This window comes from Takifugu flavidus, chromosome 12, assembly GCF_003711565.1.
Source record: "Takifugu flavidus isolate HTHZ2018 chromosome 12, ASM371156v2, whole genome shotgun sequence".
Taxonomy (NCBI): Eukaryota; Metazoa; Chordata; class Actinopteri; order Tetraodontiformes; family Tetraodontidae; genus Takifugu; species Takifugu flavidus.
Window position 1 is genome coordinate 2,405,928 of NC_079531.1, and position 23,513 is coordinate 2,429,440.

The following is a 23,513-nucleotide window of genomic DNA, read 5'->3' on the forward strand; positions in this document are numbered from 1 at the left end:
GTCCGCAAGGTTTTGATCATTCTTGTTTGAGATGTTTTAATTGATTCCTCTGTGAAAACAAAAGAGTGTGTAGGCTTGTTTTCCCAGCCTTTAATAAATATTCCAACATCTTGCAATTACTTACTTGCAGTTGGATGCAATTATTTCTTGCAACCACAGAAAAAATCAAAACAAACCACTTCACATGCCTGAAAAACTAGCTGTAAAGATGAAATTACATTAGAAAGTGACAAAAGATTTGTGATCTGTAAGGAGGCACAAGGGCTGTTAAATCTGGGTGGCTTAACGCCAATATTGAGACCCTTTTGTTTGTGTGGAGAAGAAGATAAATGCTGCTGATATGGTTCATATTCTGGGTTCATCACAGTCAGTGTTTCTTGACTCTTGATGTTACAAAGGTCAAGGAATCTTGACCTTTGTAACATCGAGCGATTGTGTGACTCTGCATATCTGCCTTCTGCCTCTGCTCTACAAACGTTGACCTGTTATCTGTGGTGACTCTGCAACACACCCGGAAAACTGCGAATCAGGACAGAGAAAACACACAGTCACGATGAGAATGATGTTTACTTAGAGCTCCACTTGATCATATTTAGTTGGGAAAAACATCCAAACACTAGATAATAGGTCATTTTAAACTTGGAAGGAGGCAAAAGGACAAATCAAATGGAAAAACCCACTGATGGACAATCGAGGGTCCTTTAAAAAAGTAGAAAAAGAATATTGACAGTTATGGAGGTGCATGCTGAAATTCCACAAATGAAACACTGCAGCTGAAGAACTCCTTTATCTTTATGATTAAACAAACCTCTGGCATAGTGAGATAGATCAAAGACAGTTAGTGTTAAAAGGAGCCAAGATCAGGAATGATTAATCTGAGGAACAGAGGCAAACGACCGGGAGGAACACTTTCATTAAAGCAGATATGGAGAAATAGTGGAGATCCAATAACAATAACTCAGGTTAAAAGGATTCTCAACAGGGGGACCTTCACAATCATATGTACAGGAAACACTAAAAAGCAAATCCTCCACAGTCGAAGGCATCGAAATCGGAGTCCCCTTCGAAGTCAAAGCTGTTGAAGTGCGGAGAGTCGACGTCCTGGCTGCAGGCGTGGAAGGAGCCAGCGGCGTTATCAGAGAAGCCCCCTGTGCTGTGGCCAATCTCTGGGCTTCTGCTGGCGAGAGGTGAAGAAGGAGAGCATGAGTTTAGGTAGCCCAGAGCGGAGGAGGCCGCCGCACCGCCCATCAGCAGACACACCGCCCTCACTGCTCGGGCATCGCTGCTGTTGCCGTGGCGAAGGCAGTCTGAGACGCGGTGAGGGGGAGCCACAGAAAAGCTACGAGTGGACCGCCACGGACCACTGGCTGTTGAGGTAATATAGGAAATATTACTGTCAAACCAAAACGGAGCCATTTTAATGTTCGCGTCGTGAATTCGTGACAGAGAATTTCTGACCTCGGTTCTGGCCCCTCTCCCTGAAGGAGCCCCCCCGTTCAGTGACTCGGGACAATGGGGGCGTCCCGTCACCGACTCTGGGTGAGCCGGGGTCTTTGTCACTGGAGGAGTCGGGCAGAGGCTCTCTGTCAGTGATGCAGGGAGTGACGCTGGGCTTCCTCTGAAGGGTCAGAGGGGACATCAGACCCTGAAAATAAGAAACCAGAAAAAACAAGATAACCTATAGAATCTGCCCCAAAATTCCATTTCACTGTTTTGTTAATACTAATTTTTTACATTTTAAGATGGGATATTGAAAGAGGGACATTGACCAAGAGCAGGACTAAAGCCAGAGCTCACCTCCCTCACTTTCCTGATCATATTCAGCCACACGCTGCAAACGACAACAGCTTCATCAATCTTTCGAGCAACAATTCAACCAGGTGAAAACGTCGGTCGTCGGGCTGAGACCCACCTGCAGTCTTCGGGGCTGTCGGCGAGAAGGAGGAGAAACTTGTTCTGCGGGAGGATCAGGGCAAAGCAGCAGTCCCGCCTGCCGCCCGGGGGCAGCCTGGGCAGGTCGAGGATTTCTCGCCCCTCCGCGACTGACTCACAGCTGCTCTGCAGGGCAACCATCAGATCAGGAGGGGAATCCGCATCGCGACACACCAGCAGGCTTCCCTCCAGGGTCAGCACGACATACTTCTCCTTCCACTGCTTAAACATGAACCCTCCTGCGGCAAAAATAGAAAACTACATGACGGGAGGTCGTTTTGGAGGGAAGGGCTGCAGGATACCATTGATGGGAAGCAAAATGCTAAAAAAAAGAAATAAATAAAGAAATAAAGATTACTTGGTAGCATCAAAGGGTTTAAATATTAGAAAAAATGTGGGGTTTTTTAATCCAAAGAAGGATTTAACAATGTTTAGGACTTTATGAACATGGACAGAGATCTTGAGGGACACAGTTACTAATGGTGACAGATGACAACAAAATTCTGCCGTCACAGTGACACCAGTGATACCAGTAAGAAGCCTAAACTGGATGAGACTGGAATTGTGAAAAAAAGCAAAAACATGAAAGATATAAAAGATAAGAAGATGGCAAAGCCGTGTTTAAATTGTGATTTAAATCCCCCAACATGCAGTCAGGGGATGGGATTAAATTCCACTGTTTTTCTGCCGGATGAATTTAAATCTGTATTTCAAGGATGTCAAATATAACTTTAACACGTGCAAAGTTGTTTTTATTTAAAAGTGAACGACTCCCCGATCATTACCCGATGACAGTTTTGAACGGTAATATGTTCCAGATAATGTGTAATAATGATAATAGATAGAGAGCACATGTTGGCTGGGAAAGATCTGCTCCATTTATCCACACAGAGGATTAGAATGAACAGGTGGATTTAGCAAGAGAGAGAGCCAGACGGGGAGAATTGCGATGTTTCATGGTGTCTACAGGAGGAAAATGTGTGTCGATTTAAGATCAATCCACAACTAGGTGCCAATGAATCGATAAGGGCAAGGGAACAAAAGACTATTGAACTATACGGTCGCCATCACCACAACGCTCACCTCAAACTGGAGGAGTTACAAAACAGATGTAACATTAGGAGAAACATTAATCCAGAAAATGGCTCAGAAAATCGCATTAATGAGTACGAACACATCTGTGAGCAATCACATCACACTCTCAGACAGTCACTCATGATGGCGTTATTATTATCTTGTCGTTTAAGTGCTTTATCTAAAAAACTACTCATTATAGCCTGTGGCATTGTCAGATGCATCCCGCAAGGGATACAATTAGGCCCAAATGTGTCAAATTAAGGACTTGGACCAGCTGGAATTGGACATTTTGGATTATATGATACAAGAGTGGTTCAAAATCCAGCATCATGAGGGCTCTTGCTACCAAAGATTTTGCACAACACAAGCAGAGTAAATAGTTAAACACGCTCACCATATTTACGAAGAAAACCTCGATGGACCCCCACTGTACTCATGCCTGTGGTCATCACAGCAACAATGACTGAAATAAGAGACAGAGCATTCGATGCAGCAAAATAGGGTAACAGAAAGAGAGAGAGAGAGAGAGAGAGAGAGAGAGAGAGAGAGAGTCTGATAATCCCCACTATTTAGGCCTTCCTCTATTAAACCCTTGCTGTTGTGAGAGGAGTTGGAAATGTTCCATGTACGCACACACGCACAAGTAAACATGAGTGTAAGGCCCAAATAATCAAAATAGCAATGAATAAAACCCATCAGCCAGATCACAGTTCTCCTCTTGTCCTTAACCAGATGTCACACTCCCATGGTGCTCCTCGCTCAGAAACATGCAAATTAGTGATGCTAAAATATTGCCTGTCGCACATGTGAAGTCCAATACCTTATTGATAAATGATCCACTGCAGTCCTGGTTCCAAGCCTTGGATGGCCCCTGAACCAGGGGCTGGACCACCTCCCATTTAGAAAGATTAAAATGGAGGGATTATTACCCTCACACAGCTGGAAATCTGTTGTTGTGGTGCTGCAAATAGGCCCAACCAAGACTTTAATCTAGAGATCTGATTCCCCTCTATCAGCAACCTGAATGATAGTCAAGGATATTCAATGTCACATCACCTACTGGGATCGGCCTGTGTTTGCTTCAACAAGAACAGCATTATGTCCCAGTGACGGACAATTGTGACACTAAAGGCATCAACTAAATTGGTTTTATTGTCAGTCTTTAAAGTCAAATTTATTAGGTTAAATAACAAACAGACGACAATGTAAAAATATGTTTAAAAAGAATGTATACATTTTACAATTAAATGTAAAAATAAACACCGTCTGCCGACTCATAAAGAAATAAATCCCCAGAACTACGAAATTACATCCTGCGTCTATCCACTATCGTCATGCATTCTTACGTCTTGATAGGTTGTTCCCATTGTTACCAGCAGGGGGCAGAGCAACCCGTGAAACGTATAGAGCAACAGGTTGCTGAAGCTCTTGTGTGGTTGCATCCAGTAAAATTTAAGCAACACGAAGGGAAATGAGGACTGCAGGTGTTGTTTTTTTTTCTTGTTGTCTTGCATTAAGTTTCCTAATAACTGCAGGCAATCGCTGGTTCTGAATGGTGATCGATTCTGACACTGAGAAAAGCCTCTTGCTGGTGTATATATCTACATATATCTAAAATGGCTTGCAAATAATGTTGAGTGTGTGTGTGTGTTGAGTTTGTGTTTGCTGGATTTTCCTGAGAGCAAAACAAGCTGATTCTGCAGAGCTCAAGCCCATCCCCCTCAGAACCTAAACATTCACTCACTCCAGACCCAGAGAGCTCCAAAACTTTGTCTTTTTGGGTATAACACCCCTCTTTCTTGTTCGAGACCCCCTCGGTGACCCTCCTTCCCCCCTCCTAGCCCCTCTTGCTCTGTCTCTGGGCTTCTGTCTGGGAGCAGCGAGAGCACTATTGCACAGGCTGCTATGGAAAAGAGCATATACAATGGGGTCTTTCTCCGTCCCTTTCTGTCTCCATTAAAGACCCTGGGAACACAACACTGTCCATGTTTAAAGGGCCAGCGAGTCTTCTCAACCTGAGTCCCAGCCCCTCCCTTTATTTTCATGCAGCCACTGGAATCTTTGAAGTAAATCAGTTCCTCCTGAATGGTGTGTGAACTTCTGCAGACAGTGAGGGCCACCATCGCCCAGACAGCTCGGCCACCCCGACACACACTCCCGCAGCGGACAGCTGATGGGAATCTGTGGCAGCAGCATTTATTTGGACTGCAGCTGGTGACATCTCGCACTGTTTGGGTGGAGATCGGACTGATTTCAGACAAATTTACCAAGGTTTTCATGGCAGGTTTTCCAGTTTGAGGCTACTGTCATATGTTCTTGCCCTTGAAGGTCCTCCTTCCCCTCTTTGCCTAGATAGATAGATAGATAGATAGATAGATAGATAGATATAGATAGATAGATAGATAGATAGATAGATAGATAGATAGATAGATAGATAGATAGATAGATAGATAGATAGATAGATAGATAGATAGATAGATAAAAAAAATACTCTCTAGATGTGTAGAAACACATGGACTTTCAACTATTTCTCCATTCTTAAAAAATATTTTACAGTTTTACTTCTCACTGTGGAGTCACTTGTGTGTCTCCACAGTGAGAAGTAAAACTCTTCATTTAAAGTAGCTGATGAGGCAAAAAATAGACATAAATAGAAACCCCTATAATAAATGGACAGAGTATTATTATTATTATTATTATTATTATTATTATATTATTATTATTATTATGGACTCACTAAGCCACGTGTATCCTGTGCATCTATGATGTGCTGACGGACTTTTGCGGGAAACTGTTGACGCGCAGTTATTTACCGCTGCTGCGGATCTGCGCGTAATCAGGAGGCGAATGAGGGATAGTGCTGAGACAATCAGCATTCGGCGGGGTTTCTCACATCCTCTGAGGAGAGGAGGGGGAGGGTTAAGAGGGTGGAAAGAACTCGGGCTGAGGAATTTGAATCCTATTTGACGGTGGAGAGAGGGAAAAGAAAAAACCAAAGGAACGTCTGCGGGAGTGTGAAGAAACCGGTGGCCTGGGAAGGAAGAGTTTGGACAACAGAGTGCGGGGAAACACTGATTTAAAACTACTGCCTCGGTCGCCAGAAATAGACTCGACAACTTTGGACAACTCGGTCAGCTGGTCGGAGACGTTGTTGCGCTTTTTGTGGAAAAAGTCTTGCATAGCGTCATGAAGATTCACGGCAGCAGAGGAACACAGCAGCACCTCTGAGGAGCTCCGACTTCTTTCTTTGAAAGGGGAATTGAAACGAGGGGGGGTTGCTTTGATCACATTTTCAACGCCAACTCAAGAGTCACTGAAGTTTACCCGCTGCTGAGATGTGCAGATGGAGCCCGTCAAGGTTCTGACGACGGCTGCTAATATCATGAAGCCAAGGAAAATCTGCACCTCGGAAATGTTGATTTGGATCTTCGCCGTCACTTTTTGCTCCTGGAGGTGTGTAGCCACCAGTACGCTGACAGGTAAGCCTTCCAGTCCAGCTCTGGCGTTAACGACCAATTAGCAGCCTGTTTTCGGTTCCTTCTCTCTAAGAATTAATTTGTTTTGGGGTTGCAAATACATAACCGCAGCTGCAGCTTCAACATCTGGCCAGCACGATTCATTACGCACGAAACGCTGTTTAAAACCACTTGGAGTCTTTCCCCCCTTATCGAGCAGCAGGTAAAGTGTGAGGGAGAGAATCTCTTCGGCTCCTGGAGAAGATTTTAAGACGAGAGAGGAGAGAATGGTGGTTTCTGAGGAGGAATCATCGGCAGTGTGAACTCTTGTTGGAATCCAAACAGGGACTCACATTAGTTGTGGTATTTGAAGAATTTTAAGGTCTGAATTCCAGGAAGGGACTTAAAATAAATCCCTCAGGGAAGTGAAACAATGTTCGAGAAATGCATTTTGGGGACAGACAAGACAGACCTCTGTCTTAAAAACATCTCCACAGGGGCCTTCACCTGTCAGGTCATGTGTTTTGGCCATTACTGTCACCCTGGACACCCCCCTGCCCTGAAAGGACAGACTCTTCCACATGCTGCTGTGATTTATGATTCCTTGGCCACGGGTCTGAAGACAATCTTAATCAATGTCTCACTTCCTTTATGTATGCAGCAGGAACCTGCAGCTCAGGACTGTGGAATGGGGGGTTCAGGGGGCAAATGTTTTGGTTTGTGAGTCAGAGCTGCTCTGACTCAGACTGAAGCATCAGAATGATGGATGGGATCAGGGAGCCAGAGTGAAAGAGCCAGTTCGGAGGGGAGGCGGAAAACCATGTAGCGATGAATCGGTGGAATGGCATGAAAAGAAGTCTAAATGATAAAAGGGCAAAAGTGCAGACGTGGTGGTGGTGGTGGGGGGGTAACAAGAGCCAGAGACATGAAGGAGGGGGTGAGAGGAGATACATGCTTGGACTGTGTTGGGATTTTGTCTCTATGACATTTAACATCCAGGCATTTACTGTAAAGGGATAATGTGGAGGGAGACTGGACGTAGGGAAGCGTGGGGACAAAAGGGGGGGTAGTTTGGCCTAAATGATCACACGCGACCTGATGTCTCTGCCTTCTCATAAAAGCTTTATGGGCTTAGTATTGTATCAATGCAGCCCGAAGAGACGGCGCAGGAAAGTGGGTCTGGTTTTGTTGGCTATGACGGTGAAAAAAGTCAGGGCTGCGCGGTTTCTTCAAAGTGCTCAGCCAAGCTTGAAAATGAGGGGAGGAATGACTTTTAATGCCAAAAAGCGCACAGAAAAAGAGTGTGTGTGTGTGTGTGTGCGCGCGTGTGTGTGTGTGTGTGTGTGTGTGTGTGTGTGTGTGTGTGTGTGTGTGTGTGTGTTAAGGGGGCGTTGTGGAGCTCAGCACTCTCCCAGAAGAAGTTTATTGAATGCTGGCTTATGTTTGTGTATCACTCGCACTTCTACAGAACCAGACTTCTAAATAAGGTCCAAGGCCAAGTATTTCAGGGAGATGCAGTGGGGTCCTGCAGGTCACAGTGAGGGGGGGGTCAGATGTCAAAGGTGGCTCATGAAACACACTGGGCGGGCCGCTTGACAAGCTTGAGAAAATCTTTAGGCATCATTCAGTCAAGTGAGGTGATTTATTCTGTGCTGAAGCCAAGTTTGCATTTTTCCTGTTTACTATTTTTTCAGAACAAGACGTTTGGCGCCTTCTGCAGAGGCTGTCCACTTTTTTGGAAATGTTTATTTTGATAAAAGAATCCTTTTTGATCCTGTAAGGCATGTCTGCCCCCCCTGTATATGCGTTTTAACATTGCGCTGTAGAAACATTGATATTTCTCGTGGTTGTGTCTGGCACTGATGGTGCAGCAGGAGCTGCCGTCTTCTAACAAGGAGCCTTTGTCCCACTATCAGCACGGTCCCGCTCAGGTCAGCCTCTCTGTTAGTGAGGGGCACAAGATAAGGGGCTCCGTTCAAAACCGGACTTCAAAATAAAAGCACCTTTCCTGATTTTTTTAGATTTGAGAGAATAATTAACCCAAGCCTTCCCCCCTCCCCCTCCCCCAACCAAAGATCTGGTGTTTGAGCAGAATCCCAGGACTGTCATCTCTTCATTGGGAAAGCCTGTTGTCATGGACTGCACCCTGAGAGGCACAGGGGGAGAAGAAGAGGACCCCCCTGATGTGCTCTGGCTGAGAGATAGTGTGCCGCTTCATTACACGGACACCAACCAGTTCCAGGTCCACACTGGCAGCAACAGTTGGACTGTCATTAGCACGCTCAGGTGGGTGGAACCTCTCTGTTCTGCCTACCGAAATGTTAGGATAAACCTTCTCCCGAGCTGTCGCAGCCCCACCTGTCCTAAAAATGTCTGTAATGCAGCCGCTGTGATTGTTTTTATTTCCTGTTCCTCCACCTCACCCTGTTACCTGCTTAACCAGGCGACAGCTTACATCAGCCATTTGAGGCCACTTTAATTTTTCGTCTAGATTCATGTATTTAATCCTGCTTGATGGGATCATAAAGTCCTAAAGGAAATTAATCAGGGTTTATACATATTTATGCCCCCGTCTGACTTTACCATTGCCTGATCTTTACTTGACTTTTATCGCATCTCAACAGAATCGAGAAGGTTCAGCTTTCAGACATGGGCTCCTATCAATGTGCCGTTTTGTCAGAAGAACAGGAGATCTTTTCCAAAGAGGGAAGCATTCAGCTCGAGGGTGAGCTCCTCATCCATTCCATAATAGCTACAAAATTAAACCCAAGTGCGCCAAATCTGGCTTTTTGAAAGTCCTCATTCAGCTGTTTCTTCCTCAGGTCTTCCACATTTCTCTGTGGAACCCCAACACATGTCTGTGGAGGCCAACGTGTCCCTGAGCCTGAGCTGTGTGGCCCACGGCCCTCCAGAGCCTGTCAGGGTCATCTGGCTGCAGGATGGTGCTCCCCTCAACTCCCTAACAGACCCAGTTGCTCTCTCGCCTTCTACCTTCAACCTGACAGGTATTGTCTTTCATTTTCTTATCTCAGCAGCAGAATATGTGCAAATGTTGTATGGAGTTACAGAAATGAGTTGTGTAGTGTTAAAGGTCTACGTAAATGAGCAACATGCAGTGTTGCTGCTGCAGGTGCACCCAAACGCATCTTTTTACATTATTAATAGGCAATCAGCAGCTGAGTTTTATCAGGTTGAAATAAAGTCATGATTCTGTCTAACTTTAAGGTTATATATGAAAGTATAATTTGTGAATCCAACTAACAGAGTTTTTGATTTACAGGACAAATTTGTACCCACTGGTTTTGGTTTAATTTACTGTAGGATAATAATTATGTAGGACTTCAAAAGCAACATAACAACTGTCTTCGATGGGTTCAAAAGCTCTGCAATGGCTGAAACAAAACCCCACATTAACCACATTTTCCCCCATGGAGAGCTCAGGCTGACCCACATAAGTGCACGAAGCCATCAAGGATTTGCCTTGTGGTCATGTGTCCAATGGCTGAACATGTGGAGATGAACAATAGCCGGGTGAGGAGAGATAAATAAGCACTGAAAGGAATCTCAGTGATAAAAATCAGAGCCCAGTGAGTCAGAGGGAAGAATCTGGTTTGACTCATCACAGCAGGCTGGTTGGTGTCGACCAGGACCCCTTTGATGGTAACCAACACTCACGTCTCTGGAATGGGCAGCTGGCTGCCTCTGGCAGACCACCAGCCCCAACCAAGGCAGAAGTAAAGAAACTCTTAGTTCACCTCGAACTATGATGTATATGATCTGCACATCATGCCCTTTTTGCTTTGATGGTGTTACATCAATGCTAATGAGTTCTGAATGAGAAAGAATCCAAGCATGAGCTTTATTTATAGTGAAAGCCTTCAGCCTGAGGTCCAGCTCCATGTCCCAGTCACTGTGGTCAACAAATGGCAGATTTAATCAGCTGATCAGGGGATGTTGTGTTGTGGTTTTGTGATGGGGAAGGAAAAGAAAAAAAGTAAAGTGTCGCAATCCTGAGACAATCTGATGAGCTGTTCGTTCACCCGCACCACTCTAGTGCTCATCCCCAGCTCCTTCCTCCTTCCTCTTCTCCCTCACAATCCTTCACAAGAGTCACACTCCCTGTCGCTTTTCCGGCCGTGACACAATGGAGGCATGGTGTGTTCTCACAAAACAACGCGCTGTGTGGCTGCGTGTGAGCCGTCTGTGGCCAGCGGACAATGTTTGGGTGTTAGATAACGCCGATAAAAAAGAGTCACATGTTCCAGTGTTTGTGTTGCCTTTCAACGTCGCTGGTCGCCGATTCCAGCGCTGATGACTGCATTCCTCGGGCCACGAATGAGTTAAAGTCATTCATTTTGTTTCATTTTGTTTCATCCAGGTTTAAACAGGACCAGCACGTTTTCCTGTGAGGCTCACAACCGCAAAGGTGTGGCTACATCTGGATCTGGTACCATCACTGGTAGGTGGAGCCGCGACAGCATTTCTGCCACCTCCATTTAGACACTCTTTATTATTTTAATCATTTCATTTCCTTCTTCTTCAGTTCTTCCATCCCGACCCAAACATGTCAGAGCTGTAGAGATAACTCAGTCCAGTCTCCGTCTGTCATGGACGCCTGGGTTTGGGGGGGACTACCCAATAATTCACTGTTCTGTGCAGGTAAAAAAAGAACAAGATTGTGTGTGTGACAGAAATGCTGCCATTGTTTGTCTTTGTCGTTCAGAGACAACGCCTCACCTTTTACAAGTTTTACCTTAAACTATAGTTATCCCTATCTTCCACATGTCATCCCTTCCCTGCTTTATTCCTGTAGCTCCAGATCAGGTTTCACTCTGGGAAAGTGGCCCTCTGGATTAATCTTTTGTAGTACCACTCCCTCTCCCTCTCTCTCACTCTCTCTACGTCAGTGTCTCTCTGCCACTACACTTTGCTCTGGCTGCTGGAGTTTCTAGCTGAGAGGAGGGACGTTTTCTCCTCGAGAAAAAAGCAATGCAGCACCACCCATAGACGTCTGGTTCTAATAAAGCTGCCCCTCGTACCTCTTTATTTTCTCGCTCCCTCCCTTCGACCATCCGTTACCCCCTCACAGGGGAACGAGGCGAGGGGCCAGCCTCTGCAGAAAGGGGCAAAAATCTGAATTTAATGGCTCATTGTGCTGCACTGAGAAACAAAAAACCAGGCTACAGAGAGAAGGACAGAAAGAAAGAATTGACAGTAGGTATCGTGAGTTTGGGCCATACAAGGAGAATGTAGCCACAAGCGTGACTCAGGGATGAGCTGTACAATTTGATTAAACGCAGTTCTCAAGCTGCACAGTGATTCATCTGGTTAGGAATGACTCTCACACACACACTCAAACTCTCCTGATTCATAGAATATTGTTTTGGAATCCTCCACCCAGGAATAAATATCCATCCACTTTTCTCCTGGACTTCTGAATACACATATAATATTGTACCTGCTTCATATGAGGACACGTAATATGTTTAATCTGTGGTTGCTCATGTATTTATTGTTTTCTTAAGCTTTTTAATGTGAAGCCCACCCTAAGACGTGCTCTCTGTAGCCTCGAGGAGCCGTTTTAATGAGCAGCACAGCAGTGAGCAGCAGTAACTTTAATGTGGTTTGAAAATTGCTGCAGTATTTTTTCCTGCCTTGTGTTCCTCTTTAAATGTGTTTACCACAGCCTTCGCAGAGTCAACAGGTTTCTTCCACTCTCCTTTTTTTTTTATTGTCGTTCAAACCTTCTGCTCTTCACCTGGCTGATCCTGGCTTTTTAAAATGGTCAGGTTTTAATGCCCTTTTTTTTTTAATTTGAGTGATTCCACAAATCTTTGCCCTTTAACCCCTATAGGCCAAACACCTGAGCGAGGACCTCGAGGAACAGCCCGATGAGCTGATCCACAACCAGAACGTGGACATCCCACCCATCACACACCTGATCGAGGACCTGGAGCCCCACAGCTCTTACGCTGTCAGGGTCGCCTGTCACAGCAGCCAGGGCCCGTCTGACTGGTCACCCTGGGTTGAACTGCGCACCAAAGAAGGAGGTGAGTCTTCTGAGTGAGGACATGTTTGTTTTCAGTAAGTGTGGGATCACTCCCTCTGAAGTCGGTCACGTTTAAGGTTATCTGGCTACTGGTTCTAAGTCCAGGTTTCCTCCCACTCCTGAGTGGGCCTTAACGTCCTGAAACGATAGCAGTTTAAACTTTCTTATGTCTGTTCCGAAGCTTAATTATTAAAAGCGGGCAGTAAAAATGCACAAAGGTTTACGTTATTAGTCTTTCAGTCTTTAAAAATAGCAGCTTACAGGGAGTAGGATCTGTCAGAGTATGACCCGGAGCAAAACATATCAAGCACACCGAGCACATTCAACTACATTTAGGTAGTTTAAATAATGTTGAAATAAACTGGAATCCTACTTAAAATGAATTCAAACAGAGCCCATTCAGCGTGGTCTGGGTGGTGGTCTTTGGGTACAGTAGCCACATTCATGGTGAGTCATTCACTTTTCTCCAGCAAGACACATTTTTTATGAGCTTGTTTGGGATGGAGGATTGAGCCCTCTGCGCCGTGGCGACGGTTCTCGTCTTGACTCAAACTGAGTCAGGGTTTCAGGTTGAAGTTATAGTCGACTGTTACTGACGGTAATCCGTCCTGCCTCTTTTGGTCTGTTTATAACGGATGCCAGACCTGTTACTGTACCTCTACACACTCCTATTGAAATGTAAACTCTGGGCTGGCAGAGTGGATCCTGGAGAGAAGGAGGGACCTTAAACTCTCCTCATGTGGGTTCGTAGCTCTCTGTCCAATCTCAAATGTTGAGCTGCTGTGTGCTTCAGTATAAACTGAGGTGGGATTTTCCATGCCAGCTCATACTGGATGAACAAGAGTGGAAAGAGTGTATACTAAGAGGAGAGATATGCAACTGTAGGGATGCTGGGGATTTCCGTAATGGAAGCTAGCAGTAATCTGAACACTGCGATGCAGATTCTCACTGTTAGAAAAGGGAAGAAATGTAGTGAATAAAATCAAGAGAGGCGAGAAGTGGCTGTCTGATGTGACGGCATTTTGGCTTTTCAGGTTTCACTTCTTTATTATTGCAAAATGAATCACAAATTCTTGGAGTTTCGTTGTCCGCGCTCCCCGCACTTGTCCTAACAGCCTGGACAATGAGGGAACAGCCGATAAGCCTCAGCTGGTGCTCAGAGATAGTTCAGGAAACACTGAAGGTCAGAGAAGTGGAAGAATGAAGGGGAGACTTGGATCATCACGCAGTGTCCACATCTCTTTGTTTTGAGTGCTGAGGTTTTTATTTTTCAGTCCTTCCTCTGGAATTTCTTTCAGCTGATTTGTTTTTCATCAGTAATAGTTTGGAAACGTGCTGCATTGTTCCTTAAGTGTGTCATCCTGGTAAAAATATCCATTTTTATTTTTTATTCCAGTCTCTCGCTTCTGCCGGCTCTCATTTCCCCTTTCGATTTGACCTCAGAAGACCCGCGATGCTTTTTCGCAACATATACTGCAAGGCACTGTGGGAAAAAAACAAAAACAAAGAGGTCTGGGGTGGGACTGTGGAAGGAATGGATAGAAGTGCAGGGGAAATGAGGGACGGAGGCACTTTGAGAAAACACTCATTTGCTGTTTTCCCAGAGCCCACGACTTTTCCCCAAGGATGAGAGAACAGAAGGGGGTCGTGGGTCATCGTCGACAGAGGAAGGGAGCAATGTAACATTCTGGTTCATAAAGCTGTAGAAATAATTGGGTTTCAAATATATTCACGGTATAAACTGTCCTGATGGAAGTGAGGCAGGAGCGTAACCACACACAAACACATGTGTCACATTAAGGCCCCTTTTAATGCTGCCAGGCATTACAAAAGAAGTGATTAAAGACAGACAGTAGATTATTCTCCCACTAAAGTGGAGGTGAATATTGCTGATGACACCAGTTTGTTTGCAGTGATGGAAAACAGGCAGACGCCAGGGTAATGAATCATCCCTCCCCTGAAGGGCGACCTCCTTTTTTTAAAATCCTTGTCTCAACTTTAACGGTGTTGCTCTCACACACCCAGCAAAAATATAATAGTTTTTCAGCATATCCAGGGAAAAGGCTGAAGTGCTTAAACACAATGCATTTTGCAACTCCTGTTAATTCAATAAAAAATGTTTATTTTCTAGACCCTTCTGCCAGTTTTTTTTTGTATGTGTGGACAAATTACATCTTTGTTCTATTGCGTTTATGGCTCCATGGCAACAAAGAGAGTAGCATTACCTCAGAGAAGGCAGCGAGGGGGAAAAAAAGTCGAGGGGGGGGGGGGGGTTTAGTCATCTTGGATGAAAGAAAGAAAGAAAAACGTCAGAAAGAAAACAGAAGGAACCAGAGATAGAGAGGCAGAAATGGTGGAGAAGAACTACGTTAGCAAACTTGAGCTGGAGTTGTTTCTTATTGTTGTTGTTACTGCTGCTGGAAGGCGGACCGGCGAGCACATGTGGAAACAATCATCCAGCAAATGACTCCTGATAGCATCATCCATAGGCTGGGCCATGTTTCCCAACACGTAGCAGCACGGGCTGACTTATTGCGTGTGCTGGCGGAGGCGCGCGTGGGTGTTTATTTTCTGTTACTTTTTCAGTCTGCAACAACGGCAGATTCTGTTCCCACTGTTTCAAAAATGATGATGTCAGATAAAGTGATCAACAGATCAGGATTAAAGGCACTGGGAGACGCATTGGCGTGCACGCGTCTGAGTTCACTGTGGGCCCCGTTACCTCGTGAATGGAGTGCATTCGCCCGTTTGTGCTGCCCTAAATTTGCCTTTTTCTCCTGGATGAATTCTCCACATTCTTTGGTATTTTCTCCTTACAGCTGTGTCCTTTTCTGCACTCTCGAGGATCTAGGCTGTCAAAACAAGACACGCCTAGCAAACCCCATTTCCCCTGGTTATCAGGTGGACCCTGATGATTCCTCATACGTTGCTTCTTTGTTTTGTGAACACATAAACAGTTGTAATGTAAAGAAATGCCGCTGACGTTTGCTGTTTTTTGTGTTCCAGTGCCAGAAAACCCACCAGTGAATGTGACCGCGGTGTTAAATGGGACTGAAGTGTTAATGGCGTGGGAGGGACCTCCAGGAAGGCTCAACGGGGAGCTGCAGGGCTACATGGTGGAGTACAGCACCCCCGCCGCTCAGCAGGTGAGTCGTGGACGATCACACGCGGGCTTCGCCAAACTGACAGCTTATGTCAGGATCATTTCATACTGACAACTGTGGCTTTTTCTATGGACAGTTTTATGTGGACACTGGATTGGACACCGAGCTGTCAATCAACCTGTCCATGCCGTTGTCCAACGTGTCTTTCCGAGTATGTGCCTATACCGGGGCAGGGAGGGGGCCCTGGACCCCCTCACAGACTCTGAGTCTTGTCAGTCCTGGTGAGTGGCAAACCTTTATTTAAATTTAGCAGATAACAATGATCATAGACAATGTTTGGATTAAAGCTGAGGGGGGGAAAAAAAATCTTGAATTCTCCTTTTTCTTTCCTCCCACAGAAATGGGGGAATTTAGAGGTGAGTCACTTTTTTCTGGTTTTCAAACTCTGCTATGACCTCTGAAATGACACATATTGACCAGGAAGGGACATTATCTCATGCTCTCTCTTCCACCATGAGACTTCTCCTTTCTCCTCTGTGAGCCTGAGGGTTCCTTCCTGTGAAGCTCAGAAAGGAGGAAGGAACAGAAAAAAGGAGAAGAGAGGAGCTCAGACATACAGAATGGGGAAGAGGGCTGAATAGGAGACACGTCATAAATATTTATAACAGAAGGAGACAGTGGAGCATCTCTGTTAGCTTAGGCTAATGCAGAGGGTTCAAACAAGAACGGCTGATTGGAAAGAGGCAGTGAAAGTGCAGGAGACTGGGTGCGAACTGGTGGAAGAGGGTTGTGAGTGCACTCACGGGAAATTTGTGAATTAATGCATGACGCATCAAAATAGAAAAAAAAATCTGACAGTGAAAGGCAAGTTTATAAATACAAATAAACCCATCAATAGTAATACTACATTAAGTCTGTTGGGACCAATTATTTGATCCCCAAATCTTGTCTACGTCAGATTAAAATGTGTTTATGTGTTGGCTTAAGTAAAGTTTTTATAAGCTCTTAAATTAGAGGTGGAGGCTCAGGTGATTATAATTAGTAAAATTTAAAAAAAATCTGTCATATATAATCCATAACCTTTAAACAGCGGTTGTGAATGTTCCTTTATGCCCGGCTGTGTCCTCCCTCAGATCCCCCTCCCGCGGGATTTTCCTGGCACTGGTGGTATGTGGTGATGGGCATTGCTGGTGCCGTGTCCATGGCTGTGCTCATGGTTGTTTACGTGGCCAAGCTGCGGCGAAAGGAGACAAGATTCGGGTGCGTAGGCAGTTTTGCTCCACGTGGGTGGAAGGGAGGGACCGTATTACTGTTCCAAACCAAAGTTTACTTGTTTTTAGTTCCTTGACCTTCCTGCTACATGTATGAGGGCATTCTAGAGCAGAGGATAGCAAAAAAAAAAGATCAAAACCCACCAACTGTCACATTCTCTCTGTGTATTCATTCATTTCTGCATTGACAGGGAGGCGTTTGAGCCCATGATGGAGAGCGGAGAGCTGGTGGTCAGGTACCGTGCTCGTCGGACCTACAGCCGCAGAACAACAGAAGCGACGTGTGAGTTTACTGCTCTGCCCCCCCGAGCTGCTCAGAACAACGGCATTTCAAATATTTGTGCCTGGTTGTACCTGCAGCAGTGGGAGATGTGCCTCTCTGCATGCACCAACCTGCCTCTGTCTGGGTAGATAGTAAGAAAGGGGGGAAAAGGGGAAAGAAAGAGACGGATCTGCAGTTTCCTTTGGCTGAATAAAAGGTCGGGTTGCGATCAGTTAAAGGGTTTCATGACGGCTCTGGTTGGAGGTGAAACACTCCTGTGAGGGAGGCGCTGTCTTCCTGGTGTAATGCTTCAGTGGGGAGTAGCTGTCTGCGTTATCGCGAGCCAGTATTCCCGTAGGTCCCCGGGAATACAGACAAGAGTGGCGTGGATGTGAGCGCAGCCACCGGATTCCGATTTCACGCAGCTGGGACGGATTCAAGCCTTGACATTGTCCCTGATGGACACATGAAATTTGTCTCATACCTCATACGCAGGTCTCAGCTTGCCACAACCACAAAGAGGCCGGGAGAAGGCAAAAGTTTAGAGAAAAGGCAAAAAAAAAAAAGAAATGACCTGAAAGAGACAGAGGGAGGGCGATGCTCGGATAAAAAGCAACTGAGTAAAAAGGGAAATGCATGCTGGGAGAAAAAAAGGGACAGGCTCATGTCAGATGGATTTGGGTGGGATTTGCACTGCTGGTGTTGACCAGGACTTTTGGATGATTCTCAGGGTAAAACAGAACCCTTGGGCCCGGCTTATTGAATGCATTGGCTAATTGTTGGTCACGCCAGCATGTGTTGTTACGTGCTTGTGGCCTGAGCGCACTGTTGTTCGGCTTGTGGCAGATTGATAGTGGAGCAGCAGCTGGAGGGGGAATCTACGCATGTTGTTGGAATTGTCATATTCAGGTCCAGATGTGAAAACAGAGCTAATATCTGTAGCGAGGCCTCTTGGCCAAGACCGAACTCAACGATGGCCAGTTGGCCGGGACCTTTCTGCTCACGACTGAAATCGGGGAAATGTAAACCTTGACGTCATCTCCCCACCGCGGTGAGGTCCCCTGCTGGGCGTTTGACGGCTAAAGAGTGTTCTGAGAGGACGTTGTTTATAGCCTGATTAAGTTTTGGATTCCTGAGAGTGCTCTTTTGTATTAAGGAACTGGTTTTTTTTGCATGTTTGTTGTCCTCTGACTTTTAAATGCAGTGAATAAATAGCGACCCCTTTTAACCTGGAGTGGAAAAGGTTGAAATCCTCATTTTTCTCCCCCCTCAGTGAACAGCCTGGGCATCAGTGATGAGCTGAAGCAGAAGCTACAAGACGTAATGGTGGACAGACATAAACTAACACTTGGGAAAACACTGGGAGAAGGTCTGTAATCATTTTTGTTTCCACCTCATGTGTCTGACACTATAAAATGTTTTGTACTGGCTACAGAGTAACAGTTAAGACCTTCACATGTCACTGTGAGATACGAAAGTCACCGATGTTGCATTTAAACCCTGTTTCCTCATCAGGAGAGTTCGGCTCGGTGATGGAAGGGCTGTTGATGCAGGAGGAATCGGTTCTCAAAGTTGCTGTCAAGACTATGAAAAGTGAGTAAACGGCAAAAGCTCCCAGAAATCAGGGCTGTCAAAGGTCAAACATGACAACCGTGGCCAGAAAACAGTTCTTCAGCTGGAGAAAGGGCGATTCCCCAAATTGCCGAAGATTTATAACTATTTAATATCCCCCCAGAAAGGCTGAAGTCTGTGGTATTAATAATTGTTAACGTGAACTCACCCCGTGCACTGTTTTTGTTTCTAGTTGCCATCTGTACCCGCACGGAGATGGAAGACTTCCTTCGCGAAGCCGCCTGCATGAAAGAGTTTGACCACCCCAACGTCATGAGGCTCCTGGGTAAATCAGATCAGCCTCATTTAAATCTAAAATTGATTCTTTTTTTCCTCATCTACGGCTGGGATCTGTTAAGTGGCAGTAAATCCATTTCAGATTTCAACACAATCCAGATTTACCAGGGTAACACTCCCAAGCTAATTTAGACTCATTTTAATCTTTGAAAAAGCCCCGATTCACAATGATTCGCTGTTCATTTTATGAAGTTAAATCCTGCAAACTAAACTCAACACTGTCCCTTATTGAGTAAACCTGTCCTCTTGGATATGAGTGTGTGTCTCTGATAGTGATCTGGTGTGTTATCACAGGTGTGTGTCTGCAGACTGTAGAGAGCGAAGGTTACCCCTCCCCTGTTGTCATCTTGCCCTATATGAAACATGGAGATCTGCATAGCTATCTGCTTTACTCCAGACTGGGAGACTGTCCTGTGGTAGGTCTTGACTGCAAAGAATAAATGTGTCGAGTCAGCAAAACACACACACACGCACACTCACGCACAACCCCGCAGGACACATCTTTTCCCAAATGATTTACCAGCTTAATGAGTTGAGGGGTGAGCAGTTCATGTGAATTCTGTCAGCAAAATGATATCCAAAGTTCAGTTTAGCGTGAACCCATTGTCGGAGGCTCTGACGTGTTCTTGGCCTCGCACACACGCTGAGATCATTGTTTGCAATCTGCAGTTTTATTTGTTGTTGGACGGGATGCTTTTTCGGAATCCGATTTTTGCCACTTTGCCAAGAAGCCGGGGCCATTTTGAGAGCTGAATCAGAACAAGGCTTCTGCAGAATTCTGAAAGGTCCAGATGTGTAAAAACACAGAAGGTGTTCCTGAACAGCGGCGCCCAGTTTGAGCTCAGCAGAGCCATCCTCAGACACGTGAGCTCTGCTGCCCCCTGCTGGGCAGAACGGAAAGTGTAGCTCAAACCCCGTGTCCTTTATCCGTTTCAGTACCTCCCGTCTCAGATGCTAGTGAAGTTTATGACTGATATTGCCCGAGGGATGGAGTACCTCAGCAGCAAGAACTTCATCCATCGAGACCTCGCAGCCCGCAACTGCATGTAAGCCTTGTTCTTCCTCTAAGATACTAAGAGGAGAAACAACTTTACAGTATTTTAGGATGATGTTTGCATTTACCGAGCACGAATCCCCCCCCAGGTTGAACGAGAACATGAACGTTTGTGTGGCTGACTTCGGCCTCTCCAAGAAGATCTACAATGGCGACTACTACAGACAGGGCAGGATCTCAAAGATGCCTGTGAAATGGATCGCCATTGAAAGCTTGGCTGATCGAGTCTACACCACGAAGAGCGACGTGGTGAGTTCACTCTCATCTTGAGAAATCAGGTCACCCTAGACATGGCTGTGTGTCGTTTCTATGGCTACCATTTGACCTGTACCTGATGAAGTGCCTGTTTGTCTCTCTCAGTGGTCGTTCGGGGTCACCATGTGGGAGATCGCCACTCGGGGCCAGACTCCATATCCGGGGGTGGAAAACAGTGAGATTTATGATTACTTGAGACAGGGAAACCGTCTTAAACAGCCTCCAGACTGTCTCGACTGCATGTGAGTGTTTTCTGCACTTGATGAGCCTCAGAAATGTTTGGTTTACAAGGCTTTTTTTCCCCTCATCAGGCAAAAATCTCCTGACCTGAATGAGGAATTCCAATCTCTTTATTTATGTTTAGTCTCATAAACTTGCTGCGCAGACTGTTCCCAGCACTCGCCCTAATAAATTTGCAGTTCTCTCTTTTCTATAGGAGATGGGATCACAAACCTGATCCTGAAAACATTCCTACATCAACTATAAAACCGTTTTTCATGTGTATAAACAGGAATCTTGTTCCTTTTTCCTGATTTTCAGCTACGCTCTGATGTTTTCCTGTTGGCTGCTGAGCCCAAAGGATCGCCCATCGTTTGAGACCTTGAGGTGTGAGCTGGAAAAGGCCCTTGAGGACCTGCCAGACTCTCAGGACCCAGATGAGATCCTGTACGTAAACATGGACGAGTCATCCATGGAGCTCGGAGCTGTTGGAGGCCGAGACCCCATCAGGGGTCCTTCTCCGCTCTGCCTGAAAGGCCTGGACTCTGTGACCACAGTGGAGGTCCACCACCCGAACCGCTACGTCCTCTGTCCCCAGCACGAGACCAACCGTGCGCTCTCCGACTCGCTGGAAAGTCTGGACATGCCGGTGTCATCCTCCGCAGCCACACTGCCTCTACACCCATCCTGCCACTCGACTCCCAACCCCACCCCGGCCCCCACCCCAACGGTGGAGCTGTTGGAGGACAGGGAAGGGCCCAGGAAAATGGCCTGGCAGTGACGGCCGTGCACCTAAAAACACTGACTGGACTCGTCACTGCCAAGTGTGCCACAGCTTTCCTGCAGGTCCGAGAACAGGATCCAGCCTCCCACTGCCGAATGAGCGCAGCCTCAACCCCCCCCTCAACAAATACTTTGCACAAGCACACACAGCTAAAGACATTCCGTCGAACAGAGACCGTACGTCCTGTTTCTTTAATAGGAGCACATTTAAATATCAATGTTAATGTGTGAATGATGTACCAGCAGGAATAGGGAAGCGTTTTGCATTCGCTTGAAACATTTCTAATTTTTCTGAGGGTTTTTTTCCCCTGTTTTTTGGACAGTTTTTCCAGTTTAGAGAGCATTTAATGCATTCATTCCTTAATTGAGAGCTCAATTTAATGGAAGCAAACAGAACCAGCTTGTTTAGTTATGTCAAGATAGTAATATTGGTCGACTTTGCACAGGCAGTTGAAGACTTTGCAGTTGTTCTGAATGCAAACCCTTCAGCTCTCCTAGACATACAGTAGGTGTGTTCCTCCAGGATCAGCTGGTCATATATGGCCTCCTCCATTGGGGGTCACTTGCAGGTGGGAGGTTCTGGTGGGACTTTGAAGTACCTTGATATTTCAGAAAACAACTACCCCGAAAACCAGAAAAAATTAGTCGGGAAAAACAGTTTTTCAGTTGTTTTTTTACAAGTGAATGCAATATGCTTTTAGACAGGAGGAAGGTACTTACTAGTGTAAAAAAAAGGCCCTGTTGCCCTCACATGCTGCAGCACAATCAGTCCCAGCAGCAACAGCAAGAAACAACTACCTGCGTGCAGAATGAGTCGCCCCCGTGATTCATGAAGTGCTGTGAACTCGGCTCAACCACTGCCAGACTGAGAAATCCAAGTGAAAAATGAAGAAAACTCTACTGCAAGCTTTAAAGACTTTAAAGACGCCTCGTTTGTTAGCAATGAAAAACCGCGCTTGTGTTAATGTGTGGCCTAATGTAGCAAGCAGCCCCACTGCCATCTTCAGGCTGGAGCATTGCTCATTCTGCATGAAGCAGCCATGATTATTTACACACAGACACCTCCCGACTCTGTGCGGAACCTTAGTATTTGCTCATCAGGGACAGAGGTGCCGCTCACATCACAAGGCCGCAACCATTAAAAGAACAAAGGGAGGTACAGACATGTCGGGGATACACAAGGCAAATGCTGGGGGTAACGCCACGGCTTTGTTTCTGCCTTAAGCACAGTGTTTTTTTAATGAAATTGTAAAAAGTAATATGCTGGTTTCATTTTGCACCAATGTTTATATGTGTTTATATGTTAATCTTTGTTCTGGTGTTTTACCATCTTTCATTGACATTCTGGCTCATCCTGTCTCTAATGTCTCACACATGCTTCAAAGAGGCAATCACAGCAACAGCTGCATGGATTCGGTGGTGGTGGGGGGTGTCCAACAGAATGTATTCCGTAATATTATCCCACCTGTTCTGGGCTGTATTTGCATGTCCAGGCTGGGTACTGCAAATAGAATTGGGTTTTCACCACAATACAGACAGAAAGCAGCATTAGAGAGGTTTGGCTATCCAAAGTTTTGCTTCAATGATGTCGCATAATACATGCACTTATTTTGATCTTGAAGTATATACTGTACATATTTGCCTTATTCGTACACAGTTTGGGAGGTTTTTTTATGTAAAAGGATATCACTATTGACGGTACTTGCATACAAAACAGTATTCCTGAAACGATTGTTGGGATAAAGTGGGAATTACTCACGTGACCTTTGGTACAATGGTGCTGAGAGTGAGCCGCTGCTTTAATTTGATCTTTAACATTTTTAAGTACCAGTGTGTTTGGAATATTTTCAGCCTAACAAAAGAAAAACAAAAAACCCCCACACCTTTAAACAATTACCAGCCTGAAAGCTCACAGCTCAACATTACCATCAGTGCCTTCAGACAGCCAGTATTTGTGTATAGATCTGGTAAATGTACTGAGATTATGATTGGTTGAATTGGGATTATACAGTTAATTACCTTTATATTGTTGCTAAGCAGTTTTTATACAATAGCTATAAGGTATTTTGTACAAGAAATAAATGCATCCATCATGAATTCCAAAACAAGTAGTGCCTTCATTACTCCAGCAGAGGGTAGTAAAT

At 45.5% G+C, this 23,513-nt stretch overlaps 2 protein-coding genes across 2 annotated transcripts; one reads left to right on the forward strand and one right to left on the reverse strand.

Moving 5' to 3' along the window:
• Positions 1-548: 548 nt before the first annotated feature.
• si:ch1073-83n3.2 (uncharacterized) lies at positions 549-3,519 on the reverse strand. The gene is made up of 5 exons (XM_057049004.1): positions 3,404-3,519; positions 1,913-2,171; positions 1,798-1,831; positions 1,459-1,645; positions 549-1,367 (listed from the first exon to the last, which is right to left on the reverse strand). Exons 1-5 carry the CDS (start codon positions 3,456-3,458, stop codon positions 1,015-1,017), a joined length of 888 nt encoding a protein of 295 aa, XP_056904984.1. The 5' UTR covers positions 3,459-3,519; the 3' UTR covers positions 549-1,014.
• A 2,348-nt stretch (positions 3,520-5,867) lies between these two features.
• Positions 5,868-23,477, forward strand: LOC130534588 (tyrosine-protein kinase receptor UFO). The gene is made up of 20 exons (XM_057048894.1): positions 5,868-6,488; positions 8,540-8,750; positions 9,089-9,189; positions 9,287-9,469; positions 10,843-10,923; positions 11,008-11,123; positions 12,319-12,514; positions 15,520-15,659; positions 15,754-15,898; positions 16,016-16,033; positions 16,751-16,877; positions 17,080-17,171; positions 18,424-18,519; positions 18,666-18,743; positions 18,955-19,047; positions 19,353-19,474; positions 19,995-20,104; positions 20,202-20,361; positions 20,473-20,609; positions 20,908-23,477. Exons 1-20 carry the CDS (start codon positions 6,353-6,355, stop codon positions 21,365-21,367), a joined length of 2,802 nt encoding a protein of 933 aa, XP_056904874.1. The 5' UTR covers positions 5,868-6,352; the 3' UTR covers positions 21,368-23,477.
• Positions 23,478-23,513: the final 36 nt, after the last annotated feature.

Bases quoted from the DNA above. Each gene is read 5' to 3' on its own strand.
- si:ch1073-83n3.2 (XM_057049004.1), bottom strand. From the start codon at position 3,458: ATGACCACAGGCATGAGTACAGTGGGGGTCCATCGAGGTTTTCTTCGT. The intron at 1,832-1,912 runs GTGGGTCTCAGC...TGTCGTTTGCAG, and splicing joins GACAGCCCCGAAGACTGCAG to CGTGTGGCTGAATATGATCA. The intron at 1,368-1,458 runs GTCAGAAATTCT...TTACCTCAACAG, and splicing joins GGAGAGGGGCCAGAACCGAG to CCAGTGGTCCGTGGCGGTCC.
- LOC130534588 (XM_057048894.1), top strand. From the start codon at position 6,353: ATGGAGCCCGTCAAGGTTCTGACGACGGCTGCTAATATCATGAAGCCA. The intron at 9,190-9,286 runs GTGAGCTCCTCA...TTTCTTCCTCAG, and splicing joins GGGAAGCATTCAGCTCGAGG to GTCTTCCACATTTCTCTGTG. The intron at 16,878-17,079 runs GTGCGTAGGCAG...CTGCATTGACAG, and splicing joins CGAAAGGAGACAAGATTCGG to GGAGGCGTTTGAGCCCATGA.